The 19513-nt window shown below is 33.9% G+C and overlaps 3 protein-coding genes across 7 annotated transcripts; 2 read left to right on the top strand and 1 right to left on the bottom strand.

The window, feature by feature from the left end:
- Positions 1-358: 358 nt before the first annotated feature.
- On the top strand, positions 359-5528 carry LOC105120428 (Adenine nucleotide alpha hydrolases-like superfamily protein). 5 transcript variants are annotated; one of them, XM_011018610.1, is made up of 5 exons: positions 359-721; positions 825-928; positions 1030-1148; positions 1788-1903; positions 3878-3979. In XM_011018610.1, the coding sequence occupies exons 1-4, from the start codon at positions 511-513 to the stop codon at positions 1891-1893; spliced, it is 540 nt and encodes a 179-aa protein (XP_011016912.1). In that variant the 5' UTR covers positions 359-510; the 3' UTR covers positions 1894-1903; positions 3878-3979. The 5 variants fall into 5 exon arrangements, with proteins under 5 accessions (XP_011016912.1, XP_011016909.1, XP_011016910.1 ...); XM_011018607.1 differs by lacking the exon at positions 3878-3979 and adding an exon at positions 5133-5528 and having other exon boundaries at positions 360-721; XM_011018608.1 differs by having other exon boundaries at positions 360-721; positions 3860-3979.
- Positions 5529-8109: 2581 nt separating this feature from the next.
- On the top strand, positions 8110-9684 carry LOC105120426 (Eukaryotic aspartyl protease family protein). Its single transcript, XM_011018604.1, has one exon. It carries the CDS (start codon positions 8122-8124, stop codon positions 9496-9498), a length of 1377 nt encoding a protein of 458 aa, XP_011016906.1. The 5' UTR covers positions 8110-8121; the 3' UTR covers positions 9499-9684.
- On the bottom strand, positions 9564-11703 carry LOC105120427 (uncharacterized). Its single transcript, XM_011018605.1, has one exon. The coding sequence runs from the start codon at positions 11216-11218 to the stop codon at positions 9956-9958; it is 1263 nt and encodes a 420-aa protein (XP_011016907.1). The 5' UTR covers positions 11219-11703; the 3' UTR covers positions 9564-9955.
- Positions 11704-19513: the final 7810 nt, after the last annotated feature.

Genomic DNA, 19513 nt, shown 5'->3' with positions numbered 1-19513 from the left:
CTTTGAAAGAGGAAAGAGTGAGAGTTTTGTGAGGAGTTTGCTTTAAAAATTCGAAAATTCCAAGAACCTTCATGGACGAGGCTAGAATAAGATTTTATCGAATTTTGCAAGTTGCACGAACTGGCCCGAAAGCCTGAGAAAATTCTTTGAAGTTCTAACGGTGATGACTGGACCCAGCCTGGAAATCCAGCAGAAATTGTTTAAAGCTACAGGTTTTGAACAAGTGATAGTTTATCTAGAAAAGTACTATGAGCCCATTGCATAAAAGGCCTTATTCGGCCCATAATCTGTCTAAGTATGGGCGCGCATCAAAGAGCCATCATCGTCACGTCTCCCTCCCCCTCTCTGTCTCTGTTTGTCACTATCTAATTTTTACGTAAACAAATACAAAAAATAAACAAATCCACGGAAACAGAAATATCTAGAACTCGGTTGTCAACTCGATCCTCGAAAGGGTAATTTGCGGCTGAGCTGAGTGAGTAAAAAATCAATCAATCCATCCATCAAACCATGAGTGCAAACCTTGGATGCGTGATCGTAGCCGTTGATGGAAGCGAGGAGAGCATGAACGCCTTGAGATATGCCCTCGATAACCTCAAGCTCCGATCTCCTGCTCCCGACTCCACTGAAACCCCTGGCTCCTTCGTCATCCTCCATGTCCAATCACCACCCTCTATCGCTGCTGGCCTTAATCCCGGTGCCATCCCATTTGGCGGACCCAGTTAAGTACTGAAACCATATGTATTCTGCTCTCGTTACTGCTTGAATTCTAATTTCCGTTTTAATTTAATTGCTCAATGGTTTTCTTTAAATGATCAATTAAGGTGGTTTGGAGGTGCCTGCGTTCACGGCGGCGATTGAAGCGCATCAGAGGAGGATCACGGAGGCGATTCTAGAACATGCCACGGAGATTTGCCGTGAAAAGAAAGTAACTTTTTTCTCTTTTGGTCATGTCATGTCAGCTTCATGAGTTGCTATCTCTATTAATTCGTTTTGCTATTCTGATGAGAAAATTATTTTAATGCTCAGGTGAATGTGAAAACACAAGTGGTGATTGGGGATCCAAAGGAGAAGATATGTGAAGTTGCTGAGAATCTGTCTGCCGACTTGCTTGTGATGGGATGTCGTTCTTTTGGCCCTATTAAAAGGTAGCTAGTGCAGCTCGAGATTAATTTATCTGACAACAAGTATCTTGGAGCTACAGTAACTTTTTTCGTTTTATTGATGTTGAAAATCAAATAAAGGTGTCATATAGCATTGGTTCTTGTAGTTCATTAATTGAGCATATATTAATCGTGGTGGTAATTTTGACGATTGAGAGTTAAGAGTTACTCATGGGATATCATTGCACTCAGTGCAACCCATTATTTCTAGCAGGAGTAGCATTTTCTTTAATGGTTATTTTGGACAAAAAAACTAAAGATTACAAATGTGGGCTCTTTAATAATAGCCATTCATGCATCCATTTAACCAACTCTCAAATGATTTTGTTTTCCCAATAAATAGATATATGCACAAGGTTTCTTGTTAGTTGCCTTTTGAGTTACCTTTTAGATGCTAGCTACTGAACTTTTCATTTCGATTAATTGTTGGAATTTTAAATAAATTCACTTGCTTTTTTCTCGATTTAACCATGTATTTGAAAATTCGATAGACCATCAAGCAACAAAGCTTGGTCAGTTTTTATTTTCGTTTCTTCTGTAAGAACATGATCTCATTAGCTTAGACATAATAAAGGCATGACTGGCATGTCAATATGCTCCTTCAGAATGCTAAAATTGCTGAAGTGTTTTGTTTGTGAGCAGGATGTTTCTGGGAAGTGTAAGCAATTACTGTACCAACCAGGCACAATGCCCTGTCATAATAGTCAAGGGAAAGGACCCCTCATCGTGAACTAAACTAGGTATGCTTCTTAATACCACAGTGGAGTAATGGCAGCACTTTGTGTCTTTAATCCTTCATCTCTATGATACATGAATTTTCTGTACACTTTTCGATCTTGTAACAGTTTATTTCTGTATATTTGTTCCAGTGATTCATTGATCCCCAATTTATAACCACTGGGGCAACAGGCATAAGGTGCATAGTTTGCATTGCTGCGTTACTTTAAGTTGATATTGTCTTAAGCGGAAAAATTTGTTTTGAAATTGAACTTTGTTTTATTACATACTTGCCCATTTCCAACTAGTTTGGGGCTAGGATTAGTTGAATTGGATATGATGCTGTTCTCACTAACAACTAACTGTTTTAGAATATTATTTGAATTGATACTTGCTTGTGCCATTGAGCAGTTATTTTTAAACCTGATAATGAGTGGTTCCTCAATTTCATTAATAAATTAAACTGCATAGGTCATTTTTTTTTTCTTCTGATGGAAGGCTTCATTCTACCAGAGTTTGTTGAAATTTCTTTTACAACTAAACCAGACATGATAGGTTGACCTCATTCTCAAACTCATTTGGACTCATTGTATTAAGTCCTTGTTCGTTCACATTCTTCTTTTTCTTGTTATTGCTAGGTTTTTGTGGTAATCCAATAAGTTTGATCTTTCTACCTTTAAAAGTGAAAGAGCTTGAATTTGATCAACAAGAAATGGTGACATTTAAATCATATATCCATGGCCTTCCTAAAATGACATGTCCTACATCCATTGGAATTGCATCACACCAAGTTTTATCATGATAATCTAGGAATTTGATAGGGAACAAACATTTCTCATTGATTGCTATGGAGTTATTATCAACCCATGACACATTATATGACTTAGGATGGGGAACAAGTTTTAGGCCTAAACAAGATACTACATTGATACAACTTTCATTATTAATGATAATCTTGCAACACTTATCCCTGCACTTGATATAGGTGTGAAAGATAGAAGTCCTTCTCCAATCTTCAGTTCCCTCGGGTTGTGTCAAGGCATATCTAAGCAAACCCAACCTAGTTATCTCAAATGCTACGGCTACGGTGTTTAGTTCATGATTGGTTATAAAGATATCACTCAAGGTCGAATCCATAGTAATTGAAAACTTAAAGTTATATGCTAGATGACGATTCACAAATGCATGTAATACTAACTTAAAAATGAAATTGAGATTAAGAATGGTTTTTGCAAGTAAAATCATAATACAAAAATAAAGCTAATTCAATTATTTTTTTTAACATGGAGATTAATCAAGAACAAAATGCACCAAGAAAATTTTAAGTATGTATTGCTAGATACTTAAATGTAAATGATTAATTAAACACAATGTCAAAAATAAGAACTCACAATTAACGAAGAGGACTAATGCTAGATATCAATGACAAAAGAGGTTGATAGGCAAAAAAAAATTAATAAATATGAATGCCAAATGGGACTTATTTATTTATTTATTTATTTTAGGCACAAAAGTAATATTAATGACAACTTATAGATGAGCAGAAAACTAGAATAGTAAAATTCAACAAATCAAAAGGTAAGAGTAATTTATTGACCAAATTGCTTGAAGATAAACTATTTGGAACATGCAAGCTATCCTTGATGTTGTGGAGCTATTGTTAGTGATGTCCTGAATGACTTCCTTTTACTGCCTTTCGGGACTTCCCTTTGCTGCCTTCAATTTTCCTCCTTTTTGTTTTTTCCTCTCACCTTTTGTTTTCATTGTCACTTCATTTTTTCATGACTTTTTTTTTACACTTTTTTTTCTTTTTAGATCAAAATAAAAGAAAGAAGAGTGCAACTAAAAAAACAACCAGGACTTTATAGAAAAGTAAAATAACAAGGAAGACTTCTAAAACTACTACTTCTTCACCCCTCTTTCAAAATCTGATTTGTTGTGCTGGCTGTCTGTTTGCTGGTTTGTTGCTGTTGTTAAAGAAATCAAAATTGCCACAGCTGGTTGATGGAAATGGCGTGTTGGCATGGATGTCTGGTGGCCAAGGTTGAAGGTGTTGTTGTTTGGCTTGAAGTCTGCAAATGTGCTATTGGTTTGTTGCTGCTATTCCAGGAAGATTGTCTGTTTTTCTTTTTTCTTTCTTTGTTAAAGATTTGATTCAAGGAATCTGAAGCTCCTCTCCTCTGTTTCTCTCTCTCTTTTTTTCTAGCAATCGAGGCTTTTGAAATCCCTAATTTCGAAGCCTTCAAATTCGAGATAATCTGAATAACTTTGTTGGTCTCCTGGGAAAACTTATAATTGTTTATTGAAGGGAACTATAGAAACAGAGAAAAATTTGTTATTGGTTTCATCTGGTGAAATCCTCCAGCGTGTGGGTGGTGAAGACCCTGGGATAAATTGTTGGGCAGTGGTGGGATTTGTTGAACTGGTGTTCTGGTGATCAAGAGCTGTTGGGTTTGACAATGTGATGTGATTTTGCAGTGTTAGGTGGTGTGAATTGGGTCATTGAATGAGGTCGGTTTGGCTGCTAGTGTTAGACTGGCTGAAATTGGTTTTGTGGTAGTGTGGGTGGCTGTTATGGTGTCTGATTTGGTATGATCTTGTTGTTAGCTGTGTGGGGAAGATGGATAGTGGCTACAATTTTGGGGAAAAATTGATTTGAAGGTGTTTTGTTTTGTTATTTTTTAAGATTTTGATTTTAAACGGGAAAAAGCAAAAAAAGACTTTTTTTTGTACTGCTACATTTTTTTTCACGGTTGATGAAAGTTTCCCGCAAAATCTAGGGATTGAATGTTAGGAATTTGAACAAGCCTATAGATTGTTTAATTGTAAGAACAATTAAAAGGTCATGCTCTGGTACCAAAGCTGATGTGGAACAAGAAGAAACTTGAAGTTAAAGAAAGAAAAAAAAGTAGCTAAGAGGTAGAAGTTAAAGGAAGAAAAGAAAAGGCCGAAGAAGAGAAAGAATAGGGTTGGAAAAGTCACCAACTTTGCAAATTTTATTCCATTCATAAAAAATTGTCTACATTTAGAAAAATAGAATATACATATTAAAACCCTTGCTAGAACAAACAATTGAGTTTTGTAGCTTAATAAATAAAATATCTAATAATAACTAAATCAAGTTCAACAAATAAAACCAAATAAATTAAATAAAAAATATAAGTTATAGCTGAATCTTTCAACAGTTTGGGCCAACTTTTCATAGTGTGCCGTTGTTATCCTTGACCACTATTGTCCTATTGTTGGCTGCAGATTATTGTGGATGTGATTGGAAAGAGTTTCAACTAGTGGTGTTGTCCTTCACTCTGTTCCATATATTTTGCGAGTGATTTTGGAAGAAAGTCTTGGTGGTGGGGCACGGAGCCATTCGTGTTTGCATTGTTGCTGGGTGCATGTTAGTGTTCTGTTGTGTAATCATTGTTATAAAATGCCTTCTTTTGTATTCTTTGACAGGCATTGTTGTATTGATTATAGTCTAGGAAATTGATTAATTTCCTCAACCGGGAGTGGATGCTTGAGTGCCAACTTCTGTGTTTCTACTTTCTAGCGGTGCTTTGATTTCAGGTTTCATACGCTGTTGTCATACGTGAACTGCGGCTTTTACGTTGCATAATAAGATTTCCAAACCCTTTCCTCCTTTCTATCAAATAATTTGAGTTCAACAATCTTTCTCAGTTCCAAATTCATGCTATGAAGGGAAAAATCCTCGCTACTTGATTTTGTTTCATTATGCTCTTAAAGCGCAGAATGGCGGCGCAGTTTCTGCAGTAAATTTCACGAATTTTGCTGCGAGGTTTTAATTTCACAAAGAGTTACGGGTGTCATTTGATGCGTTGGTTTCAGAAATTGTTTTAGACGAGCTTAAAGCAGGATACAAAAAGAGAATGTGATTCTATTTAGCTTGGGTTTGTGTGTTAGTGATGGTTATGATCCATACCCAAACATCTAATCAATTGGTTTATTGGTTTTTGAAAGGAGAAATCCTTTAAATGGGTTATCACAGCGACAAAATGGTCGCTGGTGATCGTCGTGTAATGATAAGGATGAGCTACTCCGGAAGACATGCAAAAGTTGCTTGATTTCATAGCTTTGGCCATTGGTGATTGCATCCCTCTAATAATTCTAAAGATTATACCCTTTTTAGCTGCTAGAAAAAAAGAAGAATTGACGAGTTTGGCAGCATTCTGCTCTGTCTGCAAGCCGACAGTTTTTCATTCGATTCAACGCATTTAAACAGGGAAGCCTCGTGAATTTGGCGGGGACCCACACAAATCATCCAGGACTTGACAGGGAGTTGTCTTCGTCCTTGTCCTCTTGCTTTATTCAAGGTTGTCTTTTGCACTGCGTGGAAAGCCTTGTCCTTGTATATTTAGGGCTTCCATCCGTTTCTCTTGAACTCATAAAACTACCTCAGGTTCTCTTGCACTGGATAGACAGATTGTTTTCCAGGGAGATCGGAGGTGCCTTCGTAAAAAAAATTTGCAAGTGTCCTCCTTCATGCTGTCTTGGAACGGGAAAACTGAAGGTGAAGGTCAAGTAAACATAGGATTTCGCACCGCAAGAAGCTTGTTCTGCCTCACTGGTCGTAGAGAAAACGAGGGGGGAAAAGTGCCATGTTTCCAAGCTGACGGACCGTTTGCATGCAGGGCCTGGTTAATTGACCAGAAGACCCTTGTTCCGTCTCAGAAAACAGACAGATTAGCTTGGTTAATTGACGAGAAGATCCTTGTACAAGGACTCCTAAAGGTTGTGGCTACAGCTAACGCAATCTTCAGACGTTTTAAACAATTGATGAATTTTGGCACTCATTAGTTGGCACAAAAATGAATATACTTCTCTTTCAAGCCAATTCGATGTCCTATTAGGCCGTACCTGACCACAAATTAACTAATAAACATTTGAGAACGTTTTATCAACTATTCCAAAAAGCTATATTAATTCACATGTGAGCAGAATGCTTCCAAAATTGATTTCTAATCAGGATAACAGATCGAGACTCAAATTATCATCAAATGCCGTTAAAATAACACAGAAGGGAAGGTTTCTGGAAATATAAAACTAGTTTTGACACAAAAATGACAAATAAGAGGCAAAAGACAGTATTAATAAATCCTTATACACTATTCTACTGGGTAGACTGCCAGGGATCAGTGTACATAACTAACATGCAGGGCTCTGTCACACTGTCATGAATAGGAATCTCCCTTAAATCATGGCATTTTACTCTGTTTAACCTTTAAATAAATATATTGGCAGGTTCCCATGAAACCCCACAACGAAAGTCTTTTTAAGACCTATGGATGTACGGGGAATTGAGATCGATGGACATGGTTTTCATGAACACATGCAATACAAGTAAGTTTTAGGGATACGTTATCAATCTACTGAGAGAGATGTGTGATCAGTTTGCCGAGAAAATATGACGTAAATTTAGAGAAATATGTGATCAGTCCTAAAAATAAAATATAAGGTTAGTTCGAAGATGCGTGAGAATACGAGGTTAATATGGAGATATTGTTTTATTAGCCCCATCATCCATAAATCAAGGTCGCTGCGGAGGAGAGATAGGTTAGATATTAGGCAAATAATTAAGGTGCCGATGGGGAATTGCTCTATAGTTGGGGGGACCGGTTTTTACGGGAAAGTCTCTGCAAGCCCGTGACCGACCGCATCCCCTGCAAATGGCCCATTGCGGACAAGAATCTTTATCATCATCGGATTGATCCTGACCCTCCCAAAAGAGGTCGATTCACGAGATGCTCTTAGTGCCACTTTGCATTACAGTTTATTTTTTAGATATCATTAATTTAAATATTATAAATCTTAAAAGAATTAGTTGAAGTGCTGATAAACTGATTCAAATATTCACGATTAAAAAAAACGCTCCTCTTACCCAAGTTTAATTCACCGGAGCATTAAAGCTTAGCTGTCCACCACTCAATACCCGTCGGTTTATTTGCAGCCTTCTAAAAGAGCCCCAGAGTGATCAAATAGAAAAAAAAGAAGAATACAACTCGTAAATTTTATTTATAAGAAGGCTAGCTTTGTAGTTTGCCTCCAAGTTGGAGTTCTTTATGATTATTTTGTGAGCTATAGTTAACACGTTCGGATGCCCCAACTGGACCCCAGATCATGCTGCTTGATTACTGCTATCACATTGCAATAATTACGAGGGTGTTTCAGTAATTTAATCCCTCCCAGAGCCTCACTGCATATATGTACATGCGTATCACTTCCACCCATGCACACACAACAACAATCTTACCTTGTCCGCTGTTCTTTCAGCTCAGAGTCCATAGTCATGGACCTCCCTCACTGTGCTGCTACGTTCTTTTTGTTTGCCCTTCTATTCTCGACTACTAAAGCTGTAGATCCTTGTGCTACTCAGTCAGACAACTCTGATCTCTCTGTCATTCCCATCTATAGCAAATGTTCACCTTTTGTTCCGCCCAAGCAAGATTCGTGGGTCAACACGGTCATCACCATGGCCTCAAAAGACCCAGAAAGGCTCACGTATTTATCAACGTTAGCAGACCAAAAGACCACTTCAGTCCCAATTGCCCCGGGTCAGCAGGTCCTAAAGATTGCTAACTATGTGGTCCGGGTCAAGTTGGGAACCCCGGGTCAACAAATGTTCATGGTCCTTGACACCAGCAACGATGCTGCATGGGTACCATGCTCAGGGTGCACCGGGTGCTCGAGCACCACATTCCTACCCAATGCCTCTACGACTATTGGGTCACTGGACTGTTCTGGAGCCCAATGCTCCCAAGTCCGTGGATTTTCCTGCCCAGCTACCGGGTCCTCCGCTTGCCTTTTTAACCAATCTTATGGTGGAGACTCCTCCTTAACAGCTACTCTTGTGCAAGATGCAATAACATTAGCCAACGATGTAATTGCAGGCTTTACTTTTGGATGCATTAACGCCGTCTCCGGTGGGTCAATACCACCCCAAGGGTTATTGGGTCTGGGCCGTGGACCCATCTCGTTAATTTCTCAAGCAGGGGCAATGTACTCGGGTGTCTTCTCTTATTGTCTACCCAGTTTCAAGAGCTACTACTTCTCAGGTTCTCTCAAGCTCGGCCCTGTTGGTCAACCCAAGTCCATTAGGACCACCCCACTTCTACGAAACCCTCACCGCCCGTCCCTATACTACGTAAACCTAACAGGAGTTAGCGTGGGCCGGATCAAAGTACCAATTCCCTCTGAACAACTTGTTTTTGACCCAAATACCGGAGCAGGGACCATAATCGACTCCGGTACAGTCATAACCCGATTTGTCCAACCAGTTTACAATGCCATCCGCGATGAGTTTAGAAAGCAAGTGAATGGCCCCATCTCAAGTTTAGGTGCCTTCGACACATGCTTTGCTGCAACAAATGAAGCAGTAGCACCTGCAATAACCCTACACTTCGAGGGCTTGAACTTGGTCTTGCCCATGGAGAACAGCTTGATACATAGCAGTTCTGGCTCACTAGCATGCTTGTCTATGGCTGCAGCACCAAACAATGTGAATTCAGTGTTGAATGTTATAGCCAATTTGCAGCAGCAGAACCTTAGGATTATGTTTGACACGACCAATTCCCGTTTGGGAATTGCCCGTGAGCTATGTAACTAGAATTCTGTTCCTTTTCCTAATTAGCGTTTGCTGAGTTATGTTTCTTTGCAAAATAGGCCGTGCTGAATAATTAAACAGGACACGTCCTGTTGTCATAGAAGCTGTGTTGTATCATAGATTAAGGTTTTGTTTAATTATGAAAACAAAATGAGAGTGCTAATTGTATTGATATGAATTAGGATTTATCCTATATATATGTGTGTGTGTGGGGTTTGGAGAACTCTGCTTTCAAATGAAAATGGAAAAGCCCTTCAAACTGTTTTGGAACACTCCATCTCAATCTCATTGTTGATCGAATCTTCAAATAATTTACAATAAGCTCGTAACACCCCCGCAAGTTAAAAATATCAAACGCACAAACGACATGAAATAAAGAAAAAAAAAAACAACAGCACGTAAATTGCAACATGTTAATTTAAATTGGTCTCCCTTTTCTTTTTTCGATCTTGTTCGTCGATCAACCCCACCACTGGTGCACTGCAACACCCTCATCCCTTAGCTTTCCATACAATGCTAAGCATTCCCAGTAGGTCTTTTTGCTGCCATTCCCATTCCTTCGTGGCTTGCACTCCAAGAAAAGCTCATCCACTAACCTTATTGCCTTGCTTTTCACCATCTCCTCCACCACTTCCGCCTCTGCCTTCATCACCACATACTCTTCCCCCTTCACATTATGTTTCAACCAATCTGACATCCCAACTTCTTCTACCTGAGGCACCTCCTTCCCTGACGATTGCTCAGTCACTGTCTCAATCTTGTACATTTCGAAATCAAGATTTCTTGTAGGATAATTCTTCGCGAACCATCCATTACCACTTCCACCGTCTTTCTCTGGCAACCCCACATCAATGAACACACGACGAGGATAACTTTCAAGTGAATCACCCATTAAGTCTGGCAGATATCTTGTCTTTTTCAGGTATCTGCTCGATTTACCCGATGCTGCCCGCGGAGGTTCCAGGAGAACATCTTCCAGGTTCTGTAGTGCTGCTTTCTTTGCCTCGTTGGCATGATATCCTAGAAGCCGCCTTTGAGTGATCAAATTAGTATCCCCATATCCTGTTTTCCTCATGGCCAAAATATTAGCGGCCTGAAATCTCCTGAGATAAACTATTTTATAATTGAAAGGCTTGTCGAATGCAGAGGAAGGATCATTGCTTAGTTGAACAACCGCAATGCCACCAACTTTGAGAGTCCGGTCAATGAATTCTGAGGTCGTATGGAAGTCATCATAGGTGAAGGCAAAGTCGAGTGCTTCACCAGGAATTGAGCGTTGTCGATCCAAATTAGCAGCAGAGATGATTTTCGTATCATTGACATTGAGGATCTTAGAGATGTGAATGGCATTACCAATGCCATTGCCATTGCCACTGCCCACAAAAACTGTTTTGTCCCCCGTTTTAAGTAGCCCCTCGTTTGTTAAATCATGGATAAGTAAAGGCAAGACCTTAGCATCGAATAAATCGGGATCAGATTCGGGCTCAAGAATAGGTGACCCAGAGGATATAGAAGCATCGGAAAGTGTTCTCAATAAGGGGAATGTGGCAAAGATCAACGCCAAAAGCAAGGATTGTGCGAGAAGCCTCAAGGCCCTAATGTTAGGGAGCTTGATGATCACGTATTTGTCGCCATAAAAATCAATGCTTTTGGTATGCAAGGGTAAGTGCCTGTGTTTCTTGAGGTTTTTGGATTGAAATCGTTGTATAAATTGAATTGCCATAATTGCAAAAATTGATTATGGCAGAAACAATATAATTCAAAAAATAAAGGCTGATGAAGTTTGCTAAATATTGAACGTGAATTTCTACGAGAAAACCAAGCTACATGCAGGAATGAAGAAATCTAAATCACCTTAAAGCAAGATGTCTAATCAATTAAATCTCTAAGGTAAATAACGGGAGGGAGAGCAGCAAAACAAGAACTTAGCGAGTACAAAACCTGGCGGCGGTGTGATTCCCACCCACGAGGGCCACACGGGTGCTTTGTATTCTAGACCAAAGCAACATCAACTGCCTCAACCGCTGCACCTCCATTTCTTAATTTTGCATTTTCAGATCGATGATTTATTCCTTCTGCCACTGATTAACCTTCTCGTGTTAACACATCAGCGACACATTATCTGCAAACACCCCTAACCATCGATCAATGATTTAATGGAGGGACGGAGACAGTTTCTTTTTTGTTTTCTTTTCTTCTCCTACAGGGAATTCTTTGAGTTGGAGTGCTCGGGATATGTGAATGGAGAGAGAAGAGAATATAAGGAAGAAAAAATAGACGTGTAAAAAGGGGTATGCCAACAACGTGTTGTCATGGTAAAAATGGTTGGTGTCACGAGAAATTAGTTTAGCCATTGCTGCAGTCTTAGTTTGTTTCTGTTGCTATAATTTCCTTTTGATCTCCTTTGGAAGCGCTGAGCTTCGGCTGTCAACATTGGATTAACTTGTGTAACCACTCCCTGTTCTTCCTTAATCTTTTTTTTACTATAATTTTATACGATGGAGCGCTTGCTGGTTACATGGCTGGAAGTCTAGAAGATCATCTTTGTCATTGAATTAAAGTTGGAGGTCACCAATTTCTCATTAAAATATGTCTTAGAACTCTCACAATACGTGTACATTTCGAGCTGCTAGTTATTTAACATTTTGATTCAATAACCATGCATGTCTTTAGTACTAATTGAGTCACGATATATACACATCCATAGTTTTTTTGTAGATATTAAGCGGCATAGCAGAGTTTTTAAATTTTACACTTCAAAATTATTTTATAAAAATCCTTTTATAAATTTATTATTATTGTTATATAACAAAAATATATAGCATGTGATTTTTTCACCATAAATTGTTACAGTAAAATTATTTTTTACCCGTAAATTGAAATAAAAAACCATCTTGTTGTTGAGGGTAAAATAATGTTTTTCATAGAGTCATTAGTAAATTATTTTGGGTATTTTCATATTTTCTAAAATATAATTTTACCTTTAGAGTTAATAATTTCTAAATAAATGATTTGATCTTTTAAAAAAATTAAAAATAGTTTAAATACTTACCTACCCTTGGTGTCAGAAAAATTAGAGTTGTTTATCAATGATTTTTTTGGCTTTTTATATTTTAGAATACAATAAAAATATAATTATATTCTTAAAAAAGATAACAATCAAGGTATAAATATAGAGGCATTTGTGTACTTTCATCATTATTTTTTTTGTGATTCTCGGGTTTATAAAAACCATTATGATATTTTTAAGTTGAAAAACTATTCTTTTATTTTAAAACGTTGATGACACGTGTGAGCTAGTTAGTGTCATCTGCAATATTTAGATGGTTCATGTGGTGTCATGTAGTGGTCAAACTTATTTTTGTGTTGTGTCCTTCAAAGCACCGTTATGTCATCTTTCTTGTCAGGTGGTGCACGGTGATGAATGATGACTAGTTTGTTGTTAAGGTCAATTTTTTTTCTTTCTTCTTCTCTTTCTCTTCCCAAAAAAGTGCAAATTTATCTTCTTGTTTTTAGATTTGTCAATTACAGCCCTTGTGTTTTTTGTTATTTATTTTCATTCTTTGTTATGTTATAAAAGTTTTAAATGTTTTTAATCTATTTCTTGAATTATAATTTGTCATATCTTATTTTTTCCACTTTAATCCTTATTCTTTTAATTTTTAATTTTTTTCCTTGACTTTTTTATTAAAGTTTTGTTGGTTTTCTTATTTTTATTCTAATTTGTAATATGTAATATTTTGCAATTTGATCGTTCTTTTTTTGATTTCTTTAGTTTTTTCTTGGTTCTCTTGTCAAAGTTTTAATGGTTTTTAATTTTATCTTTCAAATCAAGTTTATGATTTCTGTTTTTTCAATAATAATTTATAGTAATAGTAATAATAATAGTAATAAACTAATAATGATACTAATAATACTATTAATAGTGATGATAATGGTAATAATAATAGCAATAATAATTGTTTACAATAATAATAATAATAGTTTATTGTTTTCAATTTTATCTTTCAAATCAAGTTATGGTTTTTGTGTTGTCAACAATAACAACAACAATAATAGTAATGATATTAATAATAAAAATAAAAATAAAGATGATGATGATAATAATGATAATAGTATATTATAATAATAATCATAATAATAATAGTAATAATTATGATGATAAAAGTGATAATAGTAATGATGATGATAATAATAATAATATTGGCAATGATAAGAATAGAAATAAGAATAGAAATAATTATAATGATGGTGATAGTAATAATAATACTAATAATACTAGTAATGTTAAGAAATATGATTTGTTATAATAATAATAATAGTGATAATAATAATAAGAGTAACAGTGGTGGTATAACTTCTAATGATAATGATAGCACCACCACCACCACCACCACCACTACTAATAAAAATAAAAATAAAAACAACAATAATAGTATTGATCATCGTTATCATCATTACAACAACAATAATAGTGATAATGATAATAACAACAATAACAATAATAATAATTATTATAATTATAATTCTAATAGCAATAATAATAGTAATATTAATAATATTATTTATTAATAATAGTAGTGGTAGTAATATTAACAACGACAACAACAATAATAATAGTTCATTCAACATTAGATTTTTTGGAAATTGAGATTCATTGTTTTTTCATGTATGATACTTTTGGTCTAATAACTCAAGTTACGAGCTTGAAAGGTTGATGTGGCCTGACATTTTTTTTTTTTTACTTTATTTTTTTTTCAATTTCTTCACTCAATGTTAGTTCTTTAAAATAAAAAACGCTTTATGGTTTGTTTAGACTTCTTTTCTACCAAGTTAACCTGATTTATAACATGAATCATTAGTTTTAAAAATTAACACAAGTTGGCTCACCTCTTATTACCCTACTTGTATAATGATGCTATCTCAAATTGACTTGATTTTTTTTTGTCTTTTTTAATCCAATTACACACTTTTAGAGTTTTTTTATAGGTTATCTGGTCTTATTTTTGCACATTTACTATCGTTGTTATTTTTTTATCATCTAATTAAAATAAAATTGACTTGTTAAGCTTATCCAAGGCCATAACTCAAGTTATTTTTTTTTTATTTAAAACATGTTTACAGTACCTAAACATTTTTTTTTCATGGAGAAAAATACAAACATGTGGCATAATGTTGATTCATATCTCATATAAACTAAAATAGCAAAGCTTTTCAAACAATTATTTTATCAGAGACTCTGAGATATTTGCATGATGTACTTACTACAATGCAAATGCTTTTATCTTCTTTTTTTTATATGTTTCTTGATCCATTATTCGTTTAAGTTTTCAATTTTTTTATTAATTTTATCATTTTATATTATGCTCATATGTTTTTAAGTCTAAAAACTTTTTTTGTATCGCATATTATATTATACTATGTAAAAAAAAATCTTACATTGAATTGATATGCTTGATTTTACAAAATAACAATGCTTGATTTTATTGATAAAAAAAATAAAATAAAAAGGATCAAATTTTAAAAAATAAAAATATAGAGGCAAGCCTTTTTTTTAATTAACTTCTTTCAATATTCATGGGGCATAAGATAATCCATATAGGTCCCTACATTTATTTTTCCTTTTGGTATGGTCCTTGTCTTTCTAGGCCTTTACGTCCCAGTCCTAAACTTTATTTGTTCTACATTTCAATTCTTGAGATTTGAGATGAGAGAAAAAATCATAAAAAATAAGAGGAAGAGAGAGAAAAAATGGATAATTATTCATATTTTAATCACTAAAAAAACAGATTTTAGTGTTTTTTTGTTCCTCTTTATAAAAAAAGTTTCATTGAGATGTTTTTTAGCTTTTATCTTGTTGAAAGTTGTAAATCTAGGTAAAGAAAGATTTTTTACATTCTATTTGATTTTGTACTTTTTGATCACTTCAGGGTATTTTGAAGTTACAAAATGGTTTATCAAGTCTTATAGGTTGCTTATTAGGTGAAACTAAGTGGAGAAATAGATTTTTGGATTATTTTAAAATTATTCTCATGGATATATAATGAAAATAAAATTTTGTTTTCATATTTTTTTGGTAGATTTTTTATATGATTTTATCACCTTAATTAATTTTTTTCCTTAATCATGTATAAAATAATTGAGATATTATTTTAAGTTTTTTTTAATCAAGACTTGCTTTTGAGATCATGATGATTTTTTATTTTAAAAATGCTTATGATTAAAAAACATGTTTTCATAAAAAAAATGAAGAGATTCATTAATAAAAAAATGAAGTTGAGGCTGAACAAATGCATTTTCCTACTTATCTCAAACAATTGAAATTTTAATAGATCTTTGTTTAATTATCGTTGCATTTTATTAAAAAAATATATTGCTAATGAAAAACTACTTCGTTTTTCTACAAAGATCATGACTTCCTTCTACAATGATGTTATCAATTGCTTCATGGATAATTTTATACTAACCTGGAATGTATAATTTTTAAAATAATTTTCTTATTAATACTGAACAAGAATAAAATACATATTTTTCATGGTTTTTTAATTAAATTTTTTTATATATTTTTCTCAAATTTATTGTTCTCATACTTTGTCATGTAGTTATGGAGAGGTAATTGATTCATGATTTTTTAATTTTTTATTTGATATTTGTTTTTACAATTATAATAAGCTTTTGCTTTAAAAATAATACTTTTTATGGAAAAAAAAAAACATGTTTTAATGAATATATAAAAAAAATATGAGGAAGAAGAATAAGCCTTTTATTATAAATATAGGCTTTTTTCTTTTTTTAGTTTGAATCATTGTAGTTTTTGTTTTTTACTTTTTTTTATCTTATTGTTATTGCTTTTTTTTAATAAACAATGTTACTAATATTTTTTTGTCGAAAAAAACATGAATAAAAAAATATTATTTTGATAAAAAATAATATATATTTTAATAATTTTATTCATTATTTTTTTATATAAATATTTATTTTTATTATTATATGATCTAATTCACGAGTTAAAAAAACTAACTTGATTTAACACATAGTTATTTCAATTTAACACATAGTTATTTCAATATTTTTTCTTATGAAAATATTAAGTTAATAATGTTGTTGATTTTTTTATTTTAAATCAGTTTAGTTTTTAATCGGATGACGAGGAGTGTGCATGATAAATCGACAAATTAACCTTCACTCTTTTTTTTTTTAAGCTAAATTCCGGCAGGAGTACATGTCACTATACTAACCCGCCAGAATTAACCAAGTTTAATAATATTTTTTAATATTTCTTCTCCGGAGCGCGCCCGCCAGATGCAGCCAGGTTTAATAATATTTCTGAATGCACATTTACCGCACACACATATATCGACTTTTATATGCGCCGAGTCTTTTACCTAAAGCGCCATATGTTACAGCGTTGTTGCTGCTTGGCATGGTTCACGTGAAAAAACATTCAATAATTATAGAAGAGACGTTCTTTCCAATATCACGTCTGTCCCCATGTAGGCCAGCGATCCTTGATCACTCCCAAGGGCTGTGTTCTCGTGATCCTAAAGGCCAATATCTCACGATTCCATGAAAAAATAAATATATATTAAAAAAATACACATGTTGTAAAATTAATCAACCATTCGTGCACCAAATCAGTCTCATCCTGGGAACTCAATCATCAATTAATATTAACTTACAGTTTTAATTCAAGTTTTTAAATCAACTTTTATTATAAAAAAAATTAATTCTATTAAGTCAATGCAAAATTAAAGGTATACTTTTGAGAATAATAAATAATTGTTGATCCAAAACAAAAATCCTCAATAAATAACAATGCTAACGTCGTAGCAGAGAGTGACTTTGTTCCCAACTCCATGTAAGTCTAATTCATATAGTAATTTTCTGTTCTATGGTTGCCATAAACCGCTAAGATAGTTATTAATATTATAATAATAGTTGTTTTTAAAATATATTTTTTATTTATAAATATATTAAAATAATAATTTTTATTTTTTAAAATCAGCAAGTAAAAACAATCCAAAATATAATATATTTTTTTTTGAAAAATACAACACGTGGCCGCAAAGAACAACAGGCTCTAGACAAGCCGAAATATAAACGAATTCGCACTACATTTTCGGACCCTGGGTGAACTAATAGTGGGTTGGACCCTGTAAGTGTTCAGATCATTGGCCCCCTGAGCGTGAGTTTACCAGCCAACCCATGCTTCGTGCAGGTAAAAAATGGGCCAGCCGAAAACGATCACCGTAGCTTTTAATAAAACGAGAAATTTCGGTTCCCATTTTCAGCAATAAATCTGAAATTAACCATTGGGTCGGGCCGCCAGGGTGGTGTTAAATTTTAATTCTTTGAATTTGGTTTCGACAATAAATATATAAATAAATTGTTTTGACTTTTCAGACGTTTTGACTTTTCAGACTTTTTCTCTAGTCCTCCTGGTCAAGCGCAACTTTTTTTTACCTGGCGAAAGAGTCAAGTCAACCATTTCTTTTCTTGCGGTCAACCTCAACCCCTTTTTTTTCTCTGTTTTTTTTTTTTTTCAATAAAAGAGGTGAAACTAGACTTGTTCTCATACAAATGGCAATTCCCTCAATTGTCTGCTTCTCCCAGACTACAGATCCAGAATTTCCGAAACCGCAACCCCCAGGGTCCCAACAGCCACGTGTAGTCTTGTCCTTCCTCTCTCTGGGTCCTCAGTTCCAACCTCCCCTGCTAACTATCTCCCCGTCTATATAAAGCTTCGAATCCGCTGACTGAGTAAATGGATGTTTATACAAGTTGAGAAAGCGATGACGTGTTTTTAAATCTTTATTTTAATTCAACTAGTGCTAGGACCCGCATTATGCTCTGAGTAAAATTTTAAATTATTTTTTAACATAAAAAAGATATTGATTTTGTGAATATGCTTCCAGATATCCTAAACTTTTTTAATTAAAAAAAAAAAGAGAAAAGATTGTGTTTATGATTAATAAAGTAAATTAAAATATATATATATAAACTAATAAACAAAAAAAATTCATCAATTCTTCAACATTAAAACATGAAGTTTGTCTTCCTAATAAAAGCAAAGAAAATAGATTTATATGTAAATATTTTTTTATTTGGATTTTTTTATATGTTTTTATTTTTATTTTTAGAGCTTAAATTGGTTTATAAGAAAGAACAACCTTTATTTTTATAAATGTATCATGAAAATACATACAACTTATTTACATAAAATATAAACAAACAAGATTGAAGTCAAATTGAAAATAATTCCTTTAAAGTGTCATGAAATTAAAAAGATTAAATATTATCTAAAGAAAGATTAAAGTAAATAATTTTAAAAGTAAAAGAGATGGCATCAATTAAAATTTAAATAAATAAAAATAATATTTAATTTTCATTGTCATGAAGGGGCTAGAAGATATCTTGATACAACGAGGAAAAAAAAAAAAAACAACACATTTATTGAACCCATCTCGTAAAGAGAAACATGTTAACTTTAAAATTGGCTGTTTTTTATGCTTGGAATGCGGCCATCAAAGCACTTTTTATCTCCTCGGTATTTTATAATAACTCTTTTTTTCATCTTAATATTTAGGGATTTGATGATGAAAAAAAAGAGCATTGTCTAAATTAACAATGCAATGCAGGTTACACCTGAGTTAGCGCCCGTTATTACTTGTCTCCAGTTATTTTGTTTCATAGAATAATGATGTCGATTCCTTTTCCATGGGGTAGGGTGATTTAAGCATGTTTGAGCATGTATGATATTGTTGTGATGATTATTTTTAAAATTATTTTTTATTTTAAAATATATTAAAATAATATTTTGTATTTATTTTAAATAGAAAATATAGAATAAAATATAAAAACAAAGACATGCACTTGTGGTAGATGCTCCACAGACATTTAAATTCATAGGCACCATAAACAAGTGAATCCTAAAGCCGTGTCTGCCACTAAAGCTTTGGCACGTACGCAAAAGACTGGAAAGTTTTCTCCTGTGTATTAGAATTCATTGGATCCCCTG

The sequence above is a fragment of the Populus euphratica genome, unplaced genomic scaffold (genome assembly GCF_000495115.2).
Source record: "Populus euphratica unplaced genomic scaffold, PopEup_1.0 scaffold6.1, whole genome shotgun sequence".
NCBI classification, from domain to species: Eukaryota; Viridiplantae; Streptophyta; class Magnoliopsida; order Malpighiales; family Salicaceae; genus Populus; species Populus euphratica.
Note: the sequence above shows the minus strand (reverse complement) of the source record. Positions and strands in the feature narration are given on the sequence as shown.